General features: G+C 48.4%; 1 protein-coding gene across 1 annotated transcript in view; it reads right to left on the bottom strand.

Moving 5' to 3' along the window:
• The window catches only part of SUSD3 (sushi domain containing 3), a 40,937-nt gene extending 27,042 nt beyond the window's left edge, over window positions 1-13,895 (bottom strand). Inside the window, exon 1 of the mRNA XM_075713521.1 lies at window positions 13,811-13,895. Coding sequence (XP_075569636.1) covers window positions 13,811-13,895 — 85 coding nt within the window. The remainder of the gene's footprint in view (window positions 1-13,810) is intronic.
• Window positions 13,896-20,176: the final 6,281 nt, after the last annotated feature.

The following is a 20,176-nucleotide window of genomic DNA, read 5'->3' as shown; positions in this document are numbered from 1 at the left end:
CAGCTGTATGCTTAGACCCTGTACAGCCAGTGACAGCTCTGGGTTATCTGCCTGCAACAGCTGTTTGGTCTGGTTTGTGTACAGCAGCATGCAAACATGCTTGGGGCAATGAATGTCACCGATAAGAGCAGATGTCCCACAATGATGTGGCTGGTGGCCTCTTGCTTCTGTGAGACGTTTGCCAGACAGGGCACAGGCTCCATGGACTGCAGAAATCCCTGCTGGTGGGGGGACATGAGGCGAGCACTGCACCAACGCTGCCTTGACTGAAAAGTGGTTGAGTGTGAAGGGTCCAGAGCTGGCCAAAAACTGCTTAGGCATTAGAAAATTGACCCCCAACACAGAATTTTAGTTGGACCAGAAATACTTGCTACTTGATGGTTACATGCTCATTTTTGGTCAAAAAGCCCCAAAACATAGGAATTACATTTGCACAAATCACTTATTTGTAAAAGATATAGAAACTTCTCAACCTTTTCTCTTTAAAACTACTTTCTTGTTTGAAAATGGACTATTGACTATAGGTTTGTTAGTTTTCTAGGGGAATTTCCAGCCATCCTGTTAAGCAAAACCAACCTGAATGCTAGAGACCTTGCCTGCATTTGCTCCCCTGGCTGGCCTGTTTTGGCTTCTGCAAGTCCTTTTTCCTTCCCAATAGCAAACTGAAGCTGTGTGGTGGTACATCTCCCCCTGCCCCTGTTTTTCCTGTTCTGTTTTTCCCCTTCACTTCAGCCACTTTACAATCTCAGGAATTCCAGGCCGCAGCTTTTGTGCAGCGAGTTGGTCAGTTAAGTGCCCCTTAATTGTACCAGAAACTCCTACATGGCTGGAGCAGAGAGCAGCCCTGTCCATATCAAGATCTTCATATTATGGCTAACGAGGGGAGCGAGAACAAACAGCTACCCCAGAGAGCCTTGAAACAGAGTGGTATCATCGCTGCTAGAATTCCAGCAACAAGCCGACCCGAATTGTGGCTTGGATGGAAATTTACTGGTGATTAAAGTCAATCATCTCACAATCCTATAAACGGCAGTCCTAAGTGAGGCCCTTTGAGCTCTCCTGGACTGCCGCAGGTCGCACCAGCATCTCCCTCTGATCAAAATGTCTCTCAGAGTCAGCAAAAACTAGCAGATTCCGAAAGTCTGCTGCTACCAGAACTCCATTGCTGGAGATCAACAACAGAGCCTGGGCCGCTGATATTCTTCACTCCCCGAGACTCTACTCTCGCCCGTTGAGAAATGCCAAGGCATTAGATGTGAGTATTTCACTAAACTCGAGGGGAATTTTTAACAGGTATACTATTTTCATATATGCATTTATAGTTGTAAGTGTGCATGCATGAATCAATTTAAGTAGTTTTGTAGATGTATGATTTAATTTTAAAAGGAGTTTTATATTGCTGTACTCTTCCTATAGCATTACTCTCCTAAACCGTTGACCAAGTCTGAGACTAAGAGTGGGTCCAGCCGCACCTAGGCTCCTCTCTGAGAAGTTTAGAAAGCAAGGGGGTCCATTCTGAACCTCGTGGCTCAACGGGAGGGCCCCCCCACCCCTTGCCTTTATTCCATATACACGCAATGTTTTTATGAATCATTTTAACTTGTCGTGATTTAATTCTCTTTTATGTGCTTCTATGTAGTAATAGAGTGAACCTTGCCATCTTTGAATCTGTAACTAAGTCACTGTTTTGATCAATTTTGTCTAATCACTTTATTAATCATTGATGATTGAGTGCTATTGAAAATGTTATAATCAAATTCTGCAATTTGCTACAAGTAAATTCTAACTGTTACTAAATCAAACTGTGTAAAGTCACTCATTCATAGTGAATTGACATAATCAGCAGGATTCACAAACCTGCATTCGTGACAAGCTGTTCCTGTACTTGGTTTACTGCATTAAGCTGCTAAATGTGCACCACAGAGCTGTGACCCAGCATTTGCAACTGTCAGCAAGAATTTCTGTGAGTAATTGATTTTTTTAGTCTTTAGTCTGAAAGAGTTAGCAATAGGATGCAATTTATTATGGTGATAGAAATCATTCATGGACTGAGGAACTAACAGCCAGATTTAAAAACCTCCTCTGCGGTTTTATCACTTTTTATTTTTCTTCTCTCCTTCTTTTTTCCTCCTGGGCTCGGCTTTCTCATTCATAGGCTTCACCCATGACAGCAGAGGTGCACACAGCCAGGAGCTTGGCCACAGACAGAAAAGCAACCTGCAAAACTGCAACATGTGAAAGTCATGCAGCATCCTGCCAGAAACCATTCAAGCATGGCAATGATTAACAGTACGAATCAATAAGCCCATCTGCTTTCAGCCATAGGAATTGGTGAAAGATGGCATGAAGATTGACGGGGATGCCAGTATAAGGGCAGGGAACCAGTCCATTGTGTTTACTTTTTCCCATTAAAAAAGGCCATGAGTTATACACAGAATGACAAGTAGCTTAAGCAAGTAAATCAAAGGACAGCAGCCCCATGCCTTTCCCTTTCTTGTAGTGCACATGTCTAAGAAACTAAGATCTGCATCAGATAATTCAGCTAAATCACTGGCAGCTTTTGCACGGCCAGAATAGGGGCAAGAATAGTCTGTGATTCATGTTTAAAATGAGTGAAAAACTTAGTCCCAACCTGTATTTCTGTATTTATTAATGATAAATAATTGGGGCCAGTCTTGTTTAATATCTTTATTAACAATCTGGATGAGGAGGTTGAGTGCGCCCTCAGTAAGTTTGCAGATGACACCAAACTGGGTGGGAGTGTCGATCTGCTCGAGGGTAGGATGGCCCTGCAGAGGGGTCTGGACAGGCTGGATCAAAGGGACGAGGCCAATTGTATGACGTTCAACAAGGCCAAGTGCCGGGTCCTGCACTTCAGTCACAACAACCCCATGCAACGCTACAGGCTTGGGGAAAAGTGGCTGGAAAGCTGCCTGGCCGAAAAGGACCTGGGGGTGTTGGCTGACAGCCAGCTGAACATGAGGCAGCAGTGTGCCTAGGTGGCCAAGAAGGCCAACAGCATCCTGGCTTGTATTAGGAATAGTGTGGCCAGCAGGAGCAGGGAGGTGATTGTCCCCCTGTACTCGGCGCTGGTGAGACCCCACCTGGAATACTGTGTCCAGTTTTGGGCCCCTCAATACAAGAAGGATATTGAGGTGCTGGAACATGTCCAAAGAAGGGCAACAAGGCTGGTGAAGGGTCTGGAGCACAGGTCTTATGAGGAGCGGCTGAGGGAACTGGGATTGTTTAGTTTGGAGAAGAGGAGGCTGAGGGGAGACCTTATCGCTCTCTACAACTACCTGAAAGGAGGTTGTAGTGAGGTGGGTGTTGGTCTCTTCTCCCAGGTAGTTAGCAATAGGACGAGAGGAAATGGGCTCTAGTTGCGCCAGGGGAGGTTTAGATTGGATATTAGGAAAAATTTCTTCACGGAAAGAGTGGTCAAGCATTGGAACAGGCTGCCCAAAGAGGTGGTGGAGTCACCATCCCTGGAAGTGTTCAAAAAACGGGCAGACGTGGCACTTGGGCACATGGTTTAGTGGACATGGTGGTGTTTGGGTTGGTGGTTGGACTGATGATCTTAGAGGTCCTTTCCAATCTTAATGATTCCTAGTTTTTACTTTCATTAAAAAACAATCCAGCCACCAAGCCAGGAAACATGAAATTGCTACTCTACCCTTAATTGGTTTAGTGGTGGACTTGGTAATGTTAAGTTAATGGTTGGACTGGATGATCTTAAAGGCCTTTTTACAACCTAAAGGATTCTATGATTCTATAATGGGCCAAACACCAGAGCTCTTTCTTGCCTATGCAAAACTGCCACTGGCTTTGTGGGGCACCTCTTTTAGAGCAAAGCAAAACCTGTGTGTCCAGTCCAGATGCCTCTTTTGATCCCACCAACTAGCAAAGGTCACACATAGTCTTGGAGATTACTACAGCTGAGGAGAAACTCTCCTGGGTATAATTCTGCTCTTTTACATGAAGGCACAAATTATCCTCTCCTGAACAGGGGGAATCAAACAACAAAACTTCCCCCTTGCATCTCCTTTGGCCACCCCAGACCAAAACATCTTCCCAAACACTGTTTCCCAGACCACATGTGCACTCAGGGTTTTATACACCATCTCTTCCCTTCACCTAACATGGCTCCTATCCCCATTTTCACCCCTCCTCAAAATAATTCCCAATCAAAGACCATCTACTTAGGAAACTTGTACATGTGAGCAGCATTGTGTTTGGCTTTATTTCATCCCAGAAATAATAACTTAATAATCATGTCCAACTCCGCTAAAGGAAAAGCAGGCAGTTCTTCTTCAGCAATCCTCTTCCCCTATGACTGTTTCTACTAGCTGCTACTGCTCCAGTTTATGCTAACAGAGCTGTGAGCGCTGCCTTCCTGACCAGCCTGGGGGCTGTTGGGCCAGCACCTCTGCACCTGCCATAGAGGCTCTGCTCTGCTGGCAAAAGCTTGTACGTAAACCAGGCATCAGCTCAACCCCATCTCCGAGACCCTCAACAGATACAGGAATTGATTTATTTTGGTGAGTGGTTGCTCATTCTGCAACTTCTGCATTTCTCACTGTCATCTTAAAACAAACAAAATGCAAGAGAGGCAGACTTCCACCAAGACTGCAAAATCATCTCTCTGTCAATCTTTTGATCCGCGGAGCCAGTCAAAATTGCTTCTTAGAATAACATTATTGCTTATCTGCGACGGCATTTGAAAGACAGCATGTCAAAAAAATGCCTAAGTGAAAACTAGCAACTATCCTACATGTTGGCTTGTCCCCATCAAATTATTGAACGCAAGATTCTGTTGTGCCAGGCGCATAAAAAGTCAGTGGCAATTGTGACTAAATAACCACTTAGCTAAGTGGTGCTAATTTCGGCACAGTTAAAATTCTCTTTGTTGTAGAGTTGCAGACTTCCATATGGAGGCTCCACTTTCTCATGGGAGTCCAAAGACCTTGGTGGAACAGCCAAACTGGCAGCATTTTGGCCCTTTAAAATGGACCATGTTTCTGGTCACAACTAACAAAGAAAGTGCTGGATTATCGGATGTCATTTGGGTGTTTTCGTTTCTGTGTTTTGAGGCTGACTTCTGGTTTTTGAAATATCAATTCTTTGGGTCCAAAACATTCAGCTCACTTCATTCCCTAGCTGAAATTCAGAAGTGTAGACATAATTCATCTCTATAACCTAAGTAATTTAAGAGTAACTACAACAAAGTATTGGAGAATAATCTTGCGCCATGGACGACTGTGCAAGAAGACCTAATAACTCTTTTCCTTCTCTATTTTGTATCATTCTAGAGCTTTTGTGACAAGCACAAAAATCATTCCCTCAAAGTAGTAACAATGCCTGGTGCAAATGCCTAACCACTAAGATTAGCATCTTGCAGTACAGGAGATAAAACCAATTAGCTGAAATTCTGCAACTGTCACTTCTTTTACCTTATTTAATAAAAGGTTTCACTTCGATCTCATGGGAGAAAAAGCAAGGAGAAATAACCCTGAAGAGCAAACAGGGCGTGGCACGTCAGAAGGGCGTGGTGTGGCAGTTTGCGTGGCAGTTCGTGCAGGCGGGGCGCATGGGGAAGGCCAAGTGACCCTGCTCCTAGCTCAAGAGGTAGGTTCGGTAAGTTCAGCTGGTGAGAGGGAGCCTAGGCATGACCATGGTGTCCACCCAGCGGAAGTCTGTATCCTCTGCACTAGCCAGAAAGGACGTATCTACTCAGACTGAGCTCCCATGGAAACACACAGCCGTCCAGGTCTCCGGCTGCAGGGAGTGCCACCAGCTTGCTCTGGGAACAGATGGCAGTGGAGCAAACGACTGTGTGCGCTGTGACCAAGTGGATTATCTACTCAGCTTGGTGGCAGAGCTAAGAGAGGAAGTAGACAGGCTGCGGAGCATCAGGCAGTCTGAGCAAGAGATAGACAGGTGGAATCACGCTCTGACCTCCCAGACACCTGACCAGGGACAGCCTCCAGAGAAAGCCTGTGACCAAAGGGAGCCAGTATCCTCCCCCCACCAAGATGTAGGCAGGGTCTTAGAGGGAAGTGGTGAGTGGAAACAAGTCCACAATCGGGGCGGCAAGCGAACCCTTTCCTTGCCCACTGTGACCCCCCAGGTGCCTCTGCACAATAGGTATGAGGCTCTAGATGTGGAGGACCAGTCAGTGGACTATGTGGGTGTTGATCCATCTACACCCGAAGAGTTGCCAAGACCACAAAGACCTACCCCCCGTATTACTACCACCTCAACAAGGAAGACAAGATGGGTCATAGTCATAGGAGACTCCCTCCTGAGCGGAACGGAGGGTCCGATATGCTGGGTGGACCCTCCTCATAGGGAAGTCTGCTGCCTGCCAGGAGCCCGGGTCAGAGATATCACCAGGAGACTTCCCAGCCTGGTGCGGCCCTCAGACTACTACCCCTTACTGCTTTTCCACGTGGGTGGTGACGAAGTTGCAGTGCGTAGCCCAAGGGTGATTAAAAGAGACTTCAGGGGCTTGGGACGCTTAGTGAGGGAATCGGGGGCACAGGTCATCTTTTCCTCCCTCCTTCCAGTTGTGGGAGGTGACATTGGTAGGAACAGGCAGATCCAATCTCTTAACACATCGCTCTGAGGCTGGTGCCACCGTCACAACTTTGGGTTCTTTGACAATGGGATGGCCTACATGGCACCAGGCTTGCTGGCGACAAACGGGAGCCTCCTTTCTCAAAGGGGAAAGAGGGTCTTTGCACAGGAGCTTGCGGGGCTCATTGACTGGGCTTTAAACTAGATGTGAAGGGGGAGGGGGAATGTACCAGGCTTGCCTGTGACAAGCTGTGGGATGGTACACAATGGTTAGAGGGACGGGGTGCTACTGTGAGCCCTCAACCTATTGCGCAGAGGCATGATGGGGTCGCTGCAGCACAGTTGAAGTCTGGCAGAGATGAGCCGGGGGCTCCTGAGATAGTTAGAGCTCACAAGGAAACCTTCGTGAAACACCCCGAGGGAAATAAGGGATGTTCCACTAAGAAGGTGACACAGCCAACAGCCCAGATGAAATGCCTCTACACGAATGCACGCAGCATGGGGAACAAACAGGAGGAGCTGGAAGCTGCTGTGCTACTAGACAGCTACGACCTGATTGCCATAACCGAAACCTGGTGGGACGAATCCCACGACTGGAATGTGGCTATCGATGGCTACAGGCTGTTCAGAAGGGACAGGCGAGGAAGGAGGGGCAGAGGCGTTGCCCTCTACATAAAGAAATCAATACAGTGTGAAGAGCTGTCCCTGAAGAATAGCCACAAGCAGGTTGAAAGCTTATGGGTAAGAGTTGGAGACAGAGGCAACAAAGGGAACCTTGTGGTTGGTGTCTACTACAGGCCACCTGATCAAGGGGAGCCTACTGATGAAGCCTTCTTCCTCCAGCTCCAGGAGGCTTCGCGCTTGCAGACTCTTGTCCTGCCGGGGGACTTCAACCACCCTGACATTTGCTGGAAAAGCAACACGGCGAGCTGTAGGCAATCCAGGAGATTCCTGGAATGCATAGATGACAACTTCCTAAGCCAATTAATAGACACACCTACCCGAGGGGACGCGATACTGGATCTGATTGTCACCAATGCAACTGAGCTCATCGGTGATGTCAAGACTGGAGGCAGCTTGGGCTGCAGTGATCACACATTGGTGGAGTTCACGCTCCTGAGAGACATGGGAAAAGCAAAATTCCAGCTCTTCAAGGAGTTAGTCAGAAGGACCCCCTGCGAGACGGTCCTCAGGGACAGGGGAACAGAACAGAGTTGGCAGATCTTTAAGGACACCTTCCATAGAGCACAAGAGCTATCAGTCCCCAAGTGTAAAAAATCAGGCAAGGATGGGAAGAGACCAGCATGGCTGAATCGAGACACGCTGGTCAAACTAAAGAGTAAGAGGGAACTGCACAGGCAGTGGAAGCAGGGACAGGTGTCCTGGGGGGAATACAGGGAAGTGTCCCGGTTGTGTAGGGAGGAGGTCAGGAAGGCCAAGGTACAGCTGGAGCTGAATTTGGCAAGGGATGTAAAGAATAACAAGAAGGGCTTCTACAGGTATATCAACCAGAAAAGGAAGGTTAAAGAAAGCGTACCCCCCTTGATGAACAAGAAAGGCAAACTTGTATCAACGGATGAGGAGAAGGCTGAGGTACTCAACTTCTTTGCCTCGGTCTTCACCGGCAACTTCTCTCCTCATCCCTCCCGAATCGATGGACCAAAAGATGGGGACCAGGGGAGTAAAGCCCCTCCCACTGTAAGGGAAGATCACATTCGAGACCACCTAAAGAACCTCAATGTACACAAGTCTATGGGACCTGATCAGATGCATCCCAGAGTCCTGAGGGAATTGGCTGATGTAGTTGCCGAGCCACTCTCCATGATATTTGAAAAGTCATGGCAGTCCAGTGAAGTCCCTGCTGACTGGAAAAAGGGGAATGTTGTGCCCATTTTTAGAAAGGGAAGAAAGGAGGACCCTGGGAACTATCGACCTGTCAGCCTCACCTCTGTGCCTGGGAAGATCATGGAACAGATCCTCCTAGAAGATATGCTCAAGCACATGGAGGACAGGGAGGTGATTCGAGACAGCCAGCATGGATTCACGAAGGGCAAGTCCTGCCTGACCAACCTAGTGGCTTTCTATGAAGGAGTGACTACATCAGTGGACAAGGGAAAAGCAATGGATGTCGTCTACTTGGACTTCTGTAAAGCATTCGACACAGTCCCCCACAACATCCTTCTCTCTAAAATGGGGAGATATAGGTTTGATGGGTGGACTGTTCGATGGATAAGGAATTGGCTGGATGGTCGCATCCAGAGGGTCATGGTCAATGGCTTGATGTCCACATGGAGACCGGTGACAAGTGGGGTCCCTCAGGGGTCCGTACTGGGACCAGTGCTATTTAACATCTTCATCAATGACATAGACAGTGGGATCGAGTGCACCCTCAGCAAGTTTGCAGATGACACCAAGCTGAGTGGTGCAGTTGACATGGCAGAAGGACGAGATGTCACCCAAAGGGACCTGGACAAGCTGGAGAGGCGGGCATCTGTGAACCTCATGAGGTTCAACAAGGCCAAGTGCAAGGTCCTGCACCTGGGATGGGGCAACCCCCACTATCAGTACAGGCTGGGGGATGAAGGGATTGAGAGCAGCCCTGCAGAGAAGGACTTGGGGGTACTGGTGGATGAAAAGCTGGACATGAGCCAACAATGTGCACTTGCAGCCCAGAAAGCCAACCATATCCTGGGCTGCATCAAAAGAAGCATGGCCAGCAGGTCAAGGGAGGTGATTCTGCTGCTCTACTCTGCTCTGGTGAGACCTCACCTGGAGTACTGCGTCCAGCTCTGGGGCCCTCAGCACAAGAAGGACATGGACCTGTTGGAGCGGGTCCAGAGGAGGGCCACAAAAATGATGCGAGGGCTGGAGCACCTCTCTTACGAGGCCAGGCTGAGAGAGTTGGGGTTGTTCAGCCTGGAGAAGAGGAGGCTGCGAGGAGACCTTATTGTGGCCTTCCAGTACGTAAAGGGGGCCTACAGGAAGGATGAGGAGAATCTTTTTAGCAAGGCCTGTTGTGTCAGAACAAGGAATAATGGATTTAAACTAAAGAAGAATAGATTTAGACTGAATATAAGGAAGAAATTGTTTACAATGAGGATGGTGAAGCACTGGAACAGGTTGCGCAGAGAGGTAGTGGAGGCCCCATCCCTGGAAACATTCAAGGTCAGGTTGGATGGGGCTCTGAGCAACCTGCTCTAGTTAAAGCTGTCCCTGCTCACTGCAGGGGGGTTGGGCTAGATGACCTCTAAAGGTCCCTTCCAACCCAAAGCATTCTATGATTCTATGATTCACAGTGTCCTGCAGCACATTCCACCTTACCTTAGGCAGCCTCTCTTCTTCCTTGGTTTGGGAAGGCAGAGGGATGAAGCAGAACCACAACTACAGACAACAACCGAGCAGCAAGAGACCTACTGATTTATAACCTGTCATAAAGATTGTTTCTGTTGTGTTCTGTATTTCTTTCCTATAGTCCCTCTGTTTGTGGCTGCACCGATGTGTTTGTAGATATATCCATATGTTTATAGAAGTCTGTGCTGCCCCAGTCTGAAAGAACTACAGAATTGCATTGAGGAATGATAGAGGAATCACAGCAAAAAACAAGGTACCACCCTGGAAAAACAGAGGGCCCGAGCCCCCAGCTTCAGGAACACAGGGACTAAAAATAATGACCCACCTTCATCACTCCTTCCTCTTTTTCCTGTTTCACCCAAAGAGCCCACAATATAATTTGAGCAGCTTCAGAGACAACAGCAACGCAGTGGCAATGCAGTGGCTGCGCTGATGACAGCACCTCTGCTTCATGGCAATTCCTGCAGGGCAGGAAAGCGCTCAGGTCATCACTTACATGACCATTTCAGAATTTCAGAGGCTTTTCCAGATAATATAACAAGCCTGGCAAGAGACAGTCGATGAATATCTGTCCATAGTAAACTACTGCAGAAAGGCAATAATACTGTAATGCTGCTGTGACAGCAAAACAACCACAGTACAATATGGAACACATAAAAACATCCATATAATTTAAAAATGTAAGAGGCTGAATTGAAGAAGGCTTATTCTCAGCTTTGAGACATTTGCTGCACTCTTCCCTGACCCCATGCTTCCGCTCTGCACATCTGTCCTTCTGATATGCAGAATATATGAGCAACACGCTGACCTTCCCAAGGTGCAAGTCAGGCTCCCACAGCTCCTTTTGCAAGTGCGCTGCTGATCCTCCTCAAGCACAGGGTGGTAGCATTCTCCCTGCTCAAGGTGAGACTGTCAGAGGAAGAAAACAGTCCTCAAAAAGTAGGCAAGACCAGGAAAAGCAGTGGGTGTTTGAATTTCACAGCTGTGTTTCAGGAAGCTGTAAGACCCTCTAAGTGCTACACGCATCAGGCGGTGGCAAGAAACTTCATTTAACTTCTCTCTCATTCACACATTAATTCAAATGGAAATCTTTGCACATTTTTTTTTCATCCTCTGCAAAAGGAACAGGTGAGGGAGTTTGTCCGTGCAAATCTTTATTATCACCCTATTGCTCATGGCCTGAAATTTTACAAGGGGGGCATTCAATCAAAGCAGCATGATCAATCAAAGCAAGATCACCAATAATATGATACAATGAATGATACTGTATAAGAGTTGTCACCAGCTTTCTCTAGAGGTCACTTCTCCAGCAAATACTGCTGCATAAATAACACAGTTGCATTTTAAATTAAGCATCCTGAACAAGAGTTTAATTTAAAATTATACAAGTAGTCGTAATTTTAGCTATCTAAGCCACTCAGATTTAACAGCAGCACATCCACCTAACTCAATACATTTATAGTAACAAAAAGATATTCAACGAAGGTGAAATCTGCACAGATGGTGAAGGCCAAGACAAACCTCCATGAAGTAATAGGGCAATGAGAGAAGAGGGGACGGGGGAGCACGACACCCAGCAAAGGTCTGGCAAAGCCCCGGGTGCCACTGGTTCTATGGCAGATGCAGCAGCTATGTGCAGGCATAGCCATGTCCTGATCCTGCGTACTCCCTTTTTACTCCAATTTAGCACCTTACTAAGAACTCCTGCTCCACATTTTTGGTGTAGTTGGTTTGGAAAAAATGGTGTTTGTTGTTCTGGTTGGAGACATGGCTGAGAGAAGCCAGGTTTGTAGATATCTGAGGGATTAAGTGAGGGTGGAATTCTAGTCTGAATGCCAAATTTTTTTTGGTGGATCCCACATTTCTGGGAGTTTTGCCACAGATCTACATAGGGCAAGATTAGCCTAGGCAGGAACAGAAAGGCTGAGTGTAACATGGGACATGCTACTTCCAAACCTGACCTTAACTGTGGGCAAATCTAGCACCAGAAGACAATTTGACACAACAAATAAAAGCAGCCAAATATACATGATTTTACAAAATAAAAAAGTCAATAATTAGTAGCATTAGCATCAAACTAGAGCAAGTGTCTACACTTGTGTTTGAGTTGATTATCTGAGTAGGTTTCCCAGAACTTGCTTTGCACTTTTAAAATGAACTGCTCTATTAAATTCAAATTAAATGCACAGTTAAGCACGTTCAGTGGATACAATTTAAAGCATTGCTACACTGTTAGCCCAAACTTGTTTGCTCATTTCTATCAGCACAACAAAATCAGGTCATTGACAAAGTCTGTTGGAACCACAGGAGCAAATTAAATTGCAGGGATACATGGGGACAGGCTGCAAAGGAGGAGGTCCCTGAATTTCAGGAGCACTCAGCCCTGCTTGCACTGAAGCCAGGGAAAAACCCTGTCTATCCTGCAATCTGCAGTACTGTAGGGAGAAACCTGTGCAAGCAGTGCTACACCGAAAGCAGCTCACCTGCAGCCACACTGAGCTCCTGCAGGCTCCTTCCCTCTAACCTTGCTCCCAGGCTTCAGAGTTCGCTGGGGCTGTGATCAGGCAGCTCCCGCTGCCGGACCCAGTGGCGCTGGAGGCCGTGGTTCTGCCTCCCTCCCGGACCCAGAAACTCGTAGAGGCTACAGGCCCCATGCAGTGTGCCCATCCCAACTGTGTCAGGGCCAGACCCTCTGTCAGCTCTCATTATCATCATGTTAATAGGACCCATTCAAGTCAAAGAGGTTTTGAAAGGATGTTATGATATATGTGATCAAATTGAATAACAAAACTGAGGGGGAAGAGAGAGAAAAGGAAGCAAAAAAGCTTTGACTGGTTTCTCATTCCACTCAGTATATTATCCTATTTCATTAAAACACCAATAATCTTAATTTTCTACCCAGCAACTTATATTTGCCCAGAGACGATTTCTCTTTGAGGACCAGCAGCTTCCAACAGGCTGCAAGAAGATATGTGCTGTACCCCTTCCCTCTTCAAAAGTATACTTGATTTCACGTTTGCCCAGCCCTCATAGCTGTGAGGTGCTTGCCACCGCAGCACCCCGTGTTCACTCAACTGAGCCGACTCCAAACTCCCATAAATTAACCCCAGTGCTTCCCGTTTAAGAGCAATGAAACCACAACGGAGGCCCAGGCAGTAAGCTGCTGCCTTGCCAGGCCCTCCAGCGCAGGACACCCCAGGCAGGGCTGTTTCCTCAAATTGCTACCAGGGCTCCAGTAGCCACCTCTGGAGGCATCTGGGGAGACCCGCTGGGGTAGCTCTGGGGAGGGGGCTGCTGTATGAAGCCCTGCTCGAACACCCATCCCTGGGCGTGCCCGGGGTGGCCCTCACCCTGCCCGACCCCACACCCCCGGGGCTGGCACCACAGCCTCTCCCCGCAGGAGCCGTCGTTCCCCGCTCGACGCCCGGAAGGCAGCCGCGGCAGAGCCGTTTCAGGGCCGCCGGGACCCCGCCAAGCCCCCTCCCGTGCCTGGGGCGGCTCTGGGACACTCGCCCCGAGGCGCTGTGTCCCTGAGAACTTCAGGATGAGGGCGAGGTGCCGCCCCCGCCCTCCGCGGCCGCAGGGACCGGCCCCGCGGCGGGCACAGAGCATGACTGGGAGGATGCCCTGCCTGGAGAGGGGAGGTCCGGAGCCGAAGGGCGGGGGGGTCCCGCACCCCTTCCCGGGGGACACATACCTCTGTCCAGGGGGTCCCGTATCCTGCCCCGGGTACCCTGCATCCCTACGCGGGGGGAGTCCCGCCCCCTGCCCGGGGTCCGGCGCTGACCCCGCTGGCTTGGCCCCTCCCGGTGCGGCGCAGAAGGGAACTTGTGCGCGGAAAATGCGGGACCCTGCGGAGCCGGGGCCGGGGCCGCGCTCGTACCTGTGTATCCGCGGGGGCCGGCGCTGTCCCGCCCGGCCGCCGCAGTCCGCGGCACGTCCGGTCCCGCCGCCGTGGCTGCCAGCATGGCTCCGCCGAGCCCAGCCGCGCCGACCCGCGCCTCCCCGGCAGGTGCAGCCCACGCCCGGCTCCGCCCGCCCTCCGCAGCCGCCGGGGCCGGGCCGGGCCGGGCCGGGCCGGAGAGGGGCCGCCGTCCCGCGGGAGCTGCGGCCGCGGCCCCGCCAGCCCGCGCCGGGCGCCCGCCCCGCGGCCCCTCTGCCGGGCACCCGCGGAGCGGGAGGAGGAGGGGGAGGAGGAAGGTGGGAGGCGGCAGCTGCTCGGGGCTGGCGGCAGCCCAGACGCCGCCGGAGCGGTTCCCGAGCGCGCTGCGGCCCTGGGGCATCGGGCAGCACTGTGCTGTGACAACCACGGGGGGCTGCCCCCACCAGCACCCGTGCCTCGGCCCGTCCTCTCCCGACCCGCACGACTTCCCCGGAGCGGCCTGGCGGGGATGCGGCACCGCCCCGCGGCGCCGGGCAGGGGGCTGCCTGCCCTGCCTCCTGCCCCTCAAGCTGCCTGCGCTGCCTGCCTTCCCCCCCCCCGCAGCCTGCCTCCCCCTCGCCCCCTCCCCGCTGCCTGCCCTCGGCCCCCAGTGCGGCTGTGACGGTGCTCGCAGCCTGGAAAGCCTCAGGTGGGGCAGGCTGGTCTCATGGGTCTGGTCTTCTCATTCCAAGCATGCTGCCTACTGCTCGTTGTGTCATTATATGCCAGGACCTGCATCTCTCACATACGTGTAGCTTACAGTCTTCAAAGTTGTGTTTATTTTCACTGGGATCTGAAACTAAACTCAAGATCCATCATCTATCTCCCTTCCTGGGAGCTGGACAGCACACACCAACACGCACAGGCTATTAAGTGAAACCCAAGCGCCTTGCACTCACTTAATGTGTAATATTGTACCTATCACATCCTGGCCATATCACCCACAGTCACTTATTATCCTAGCAGCATTACCTCAAACAAGTGAGTTTGGGTCTCAGCAGTGTTCAGTGAGATCATTGATTTGCTGACACTGGCAGTAGATTCAGAAAAGTACTTCAGTGGTTTGCACTGTGTGTCCAGGAAAAGCAAGAGGAGGAACAGCAGGCTCTTCTGAAGGAGCTCTGCTTGGTGGTGCTGAGCATATGGGCTGGGGCCCACACTAAACACTGTGGCTATTAACACTCACTCCATTTGTTTTACCCTCTTGTTTTTTCCACATGGAATTAGAAAAAAAAAAGTCTGCAGGAGCAGATTGGAGAGATGAAATTCCAAGATGCACCAAACCCAAATAGACTGAGAAAAATCTCCTAAGGCTCTTCAGGCAGCAACAAATGGAGCAGGATGATACCCATGGGCAGTGGTGACACAGCTACTCTCTGCTGCTGGACATAGCACTCTTTCCTGTGAGCTTATTTGGCAGGGAGTCCATAGAAATATTGTAGATATAAAGGACTGCTATTTCCAGCTCTACAACTAAAACACATTTTTAAAGTAATACTTGGTCAAAAGAACAGCATTTTTGAAAATGCTGCAGCTTATGAATTAGGTCTGCATTTCCAGTAATGCCAAATACTCATAAATCTAATTTAAGTCAACAAGGAACTATAGCTCCCGCAATCATGTCCTTCATGTCTGTGAAGCCAGAGAAATACCAAAGACAGATAAGTGATTTTTTTTCTTTAAGCCATTGTTACTGCAACTGCTGTTATGCAATTAAAGTTGAACACAACTGTGTTGCAAGTCAAATCTTTTCTTACAGGCACTTACAGAAGCAAGTTCAGAAGCAACATCTGAATCCCACTCACCTCATGTCAACATTTAGTTTTTCTTTGTAATGGAAATCATAACCCAGCAGAGGTGGTTTTGCTTAGCGTGCCCTGGAGCACCACAGGCAAAGAGCAGCCCTGGCTCTGGCTGTAGCCTCCCAGGAGGTAACTCATCACCCTGGCCTCAGGGTGAGTGCTTGTGTGGGGAAGCTGGGGGGCCTTAGTGCTTGCCATCTGTGGAAGTCTTGCTGATTATTTTAATGGAGAAGGTGGCCAATTCCATTGACCCAATGTCTACAATCCTTACTTAAAATCCAGCTGTAATAAAAGGGAATTTTGCCCAAGTAAGGTGCTGTCATCTGCCATCATCAACAACAGCGACATCATTTTGCTTTTAAATCCACCCTTCCCATGCAAATACACTTTGAATTTAGCAAAAAAAACCTCATTAGTATAGTGGGAACAAACACAAGAAAAAAGGGTGAGAGAGAAGGAAGAGAATAGTGAGTCCATCTTAAAAATTATGAAAGTTTCCATGCTGCAGCCCAGTTTTTCCCTGCTGGACCCCTTATTTCACCTTCAGCATCAGGGTAAGCTGACTGACAACAACTAGACACTTGTTGCCTTTGCGTAAGGATTGTTTGACTGTTGGATTTCGCTAAGCTGCCCTAAGGCACTGTCTTTCTTCTAATCCCAGTTATTAGGGCTGGCTCAAGGCATGCCAAGGGCACAAGACTGCTGAAGCGACAGCGCCCATTGCCTTGCTGCCTGCCTAGCCGATGGCTGCAGAGCCTGGCTAGCTGCAGGGCAGGCACATGCTCCCCAGCCCGGCAGTGGCAGCCTTCCAGCCCTCCAGCAACAGCAAGCTGATCTCTGGCTCTCCCCCTCCCTGCAGCCAGCCCCACTGCCACCTCCTCCTTCCCCCACTTCTCCCTTTGAGCTGCAGGAGCTGCCTGGCTCCAGCTGAGCATCAGCCCCTCAACCCCCAGGCAATGAAACGGTTTTGCCTACATTGCTCGGACGCCTGGAGTAGGTCGTGTTGCTTATTCCATAATGCTTGAACAGGATAGTAGCTCTCAGCCACAGGTTTCTGGTTAATCATATAACACATGCATAGGTGTTATTGCCAAAAGTCCTCCTCGGGCTCAGCAATTAGATACCTGAAAGAAAAAGTAGACCTTTAGAAGTGACAGTGAAATAATCTGTTGGGTTGTAAGAACTGTTACCATACCCAGTGTACTGCTAAATCAGTTGTGTGCTGCTGCCCAAAGGCGGTCCTTTCACTCTGCCCCTCAGCTTCTCCTCCTCCTCCTCCCAGCTATAGGCTTCACCCCTGCCCTTCTGCTGGCTCCGACAGCAAGGTGTGCCAGCTAAACCTGCTAACTCAGCAAAACCAGAGGGGGAAAGCAGCCTCTTTCCGTTTGCCTTGGCAGGGTGCTGTTATCCTGACCCAGGCTTTGTAAAACTGGAACCTGAAGCCCTCACCTTTTCTTTCAGCTACAACAGTTACTGATGGCTTCAGCTACCACTGTGTGGCTCAAGGTCTGCCTGGGAGACTGCATTTTCGGGTGCAATCAAGGACTGCTGCATGGAGCAGCTGTTTAAGGAACCTTCCAGAGGAGAAATGACCCAGAGCACACAATCTTCCTCAGACCGCCACCTTTGAGCCTGTGTTACAGACTGCAAGATAGTGTAGATCCAGCGTCTTTGCAAGAGCAACATGAGCCAGACAATTCACCACCATTGTACTGACCTCAAAAAGGGGAACTGGGTAAAAAGACCTTGTTAGAAAACAGCCCCTGAGGAAGAGCCAAGATCAAATCCTCCCAAGACAGACCAGAGACTGTTGGTGGCCACCGGGCCGGAGGCACAGGACACACCTGCTTATCAGCAAGGGCTTGAGAAGGATTAGAAAGGAGAAGCTGGCAGGACCAAGCAGTGAAGAAAAGGTTGTCAGAAGCAAGTAGGTACCCTTTTGAAAACCTGAATATGCGCCCAAATGAGGAAAGTAGAAAATTAAACATGAAAATTAAACATGAAAAGCATGAGAAGCAGGACAAAGAGTGGAAGAACAATTTGCAAAAAGCATCAGGATTAATCAATTTGTCTTTGGATGCCCTAGAAGCAGGAAGTCTGTCTGTCAGAGAACCGGTGGGATCCTTGATCAGGAACTGAAAGAAGCATTCAGAGAAGATAAGGTCATAGCAGAAAGGCTAAATTAATTCTTTGCATACCCTGGAGGAAAACAGGGAGGAAAGCCAGAGCCCCTCTTGGAGGGGACATACGACATGGTCTGTGTGTTGGTAGATGACGCTGTGGAACATGCAGCCCAAGAACAAGGGCAGGTGGCATTCAGCAAGAGTGCAAAAGAAACTCAAGATGAAATAACCAAGTTCATTTTTAACGACAGTGCATAACCTCTTAAAATATTCTTGATTACCCAAGGTCTGAAGTAGAAGAAATGTGACACCAGCTTTTTAAAAGGATTTCTTTCAGATGAGGCGTCAGAAACCTGAAATCTGTACCAGCCGCAATAATAAAAAATGTTTTAGCAAATAAGATTAGTGAACACATTAATACATTTAATATACTGGGGGAAAGTCAACATGAAGTTATGAACAGAAGTAAGTTATATCTCAAAAATCCTCTGGAGATGTTTAAAGGAGTCAACATGTCAGAAGATAGGGAAAAATCTAGTTGATATTTTCTATGTGGGTTTTCTTAAAAAGACTTCCAGCAAAATCTCTTCTCAAAGGCCCTCAAACAGCTATGGCACAACAGAAAAGGACCTTGCACAAATAAAAAAAGTGATTAAAGGTGGGAATAAAGGGCTGTTTTTCCCAGCAGGGAGGAGCGACGATGGGAACTCCTCAGGGCAGGGGAAAACAATCGGGTTTTGGAGTGAGGAATACTGCACACAGGGAGAGTCATTTCTGCCAGGGCAAGCTGCATGCCTGTGCAGAACTCCATTTCAGCTCTTCCACCAACTCTCTTGGGCTATCAACAGTGCAGAGCTCTGCTGTGCTCACACAGTGACAGCTTGTGGCTGGTAACAGGTGACCTGCTCACATGCTTCAAAAAACCCAGTGTATTTTCCTTTTGTTTAGTTTTTAGAAACTTTAGAAAACTTTAGAAAAAGTTTCCTTTTTCCCCCAAGAGATGTAGTCAGATGTTAGGAAGGTGGTGGATTCAGCATGGGGCCATAGCTCAGGAGCTAGGTTCTTGTACTACTATTAAGTATAGTGCAGTGCCACAGCACAGAAAAATACAGCAACACGTGGCTGTGTTTATCCCATCAGAGTCTGAAAATGTTAAGCTAATTTGAAGAAGGAACATTTTTGTTCCCTCTGTAATGGAAATGAATACAGTGTGACAGGCCAAGTGGCATCAATATACATGTCATTTTACAAGTAGCCTGGAAAAGCAAACATTCTGAGAACAACCATTTATGTCTTCAATACAAGATAAAATGTTGCTGTGTACACTTGCATGCAAACTATCTCCTCCAGCATTGTTAGGAGTTAGCACGGTTACAGTTAAGCAGACATGGCCTTACAAATTCAAGTTTGATTTGGGATTTGGTGCCTGTGGTAATCTGGCATATGTCACACTTTATTCTCCAGCTTAATTTCTTAGCATTATAATGGAAAGCAAATAATGATAATTCTGTTTCCCCATTTAAATTGTTTGTGCTGATTGTAGGAATAAAAAACCAAAATAAATGGTAAAAACATGCAAATCCCTACATTACAAACACGCATGCTGCATCACACTGTGGGGTTTGACAGCTCTGGACCCTGCTACAAATGTGTGAGAGGAACTGGGAAAAGAGAGACAGAAAGCAAGTGGCTTCATAGGTTCTTAGATGCCTCCAACCTAAACATTGGAAGGATAGCAGCACATTAGAGATAAAAGAGTGAACAGAATTAGATAATACATAAAAAGTAAGTTAAAAAATAAAATGAAAACTGAACTTGTTTGCTGAACTTTTTTGTCCCACAAAAGGCAGCCAGACCATCCTGTTAAACTGATTAGACAGGAGGAATGACTAATTCCTGCTGGGCATCTCTCAAGCCTCCAAAATGGTTAAGAAATAATGCTGCTGTTGTCAGAATGACAGAATTGGCAGGAAGGAGGAAAATTTAAATTTCAGACAACATCACTAATGAAGAAAATGAGTGTCAATGCACAAGTTACTCAGCGCAGTGCCCCATAGTAATTAAGGACAACAGACAACACAGCTATCAAGTATGCAGATGCATAAAACTGCTCCAGCCTGGAGGATCCCAGTCACTTGGCCACAAAGAGAGAGAAAAGGAGGAATGAAGACGTGAAATTATGCATGGTTTGCCATTTCATTTTCTACGCTGGGGTTCAGGCCAACCATACTCTGCTATGAAGGTCAATGCCAGCTGGAGCTGGTTGAGTAGCAAAGTACACAAACAAATATAAAAATATTTTCCTGAATATGAACAGCACTGAGTACAGCTGGCTGAAATGTGCAGAATGCTCCTACTCCTGCTGGCGAGGGTTTCCCCAGACAGCAGAGCTTTGTGAATGT

This window comes from Pelecanus crispus, chromosome 7 (assembly GCF_030463565.1).
Source record: "Pelecanus crispus isolate bPelCri1 chromosome 7, bPelCri1.pri, whole genome shotgun sequence".
Taxonomy (NCBI): Eukaryota; Metazoa; Chordata; class Aves; order Pelecaniformes; family Pelecanidae; genus Pelecanus; species Pelecanus crispus.
The sequence above is the reverse complement of the archived record's forward strand: the minus strand, read 5'-3'. Positions and strand labels throughout refer to the sequence as shown.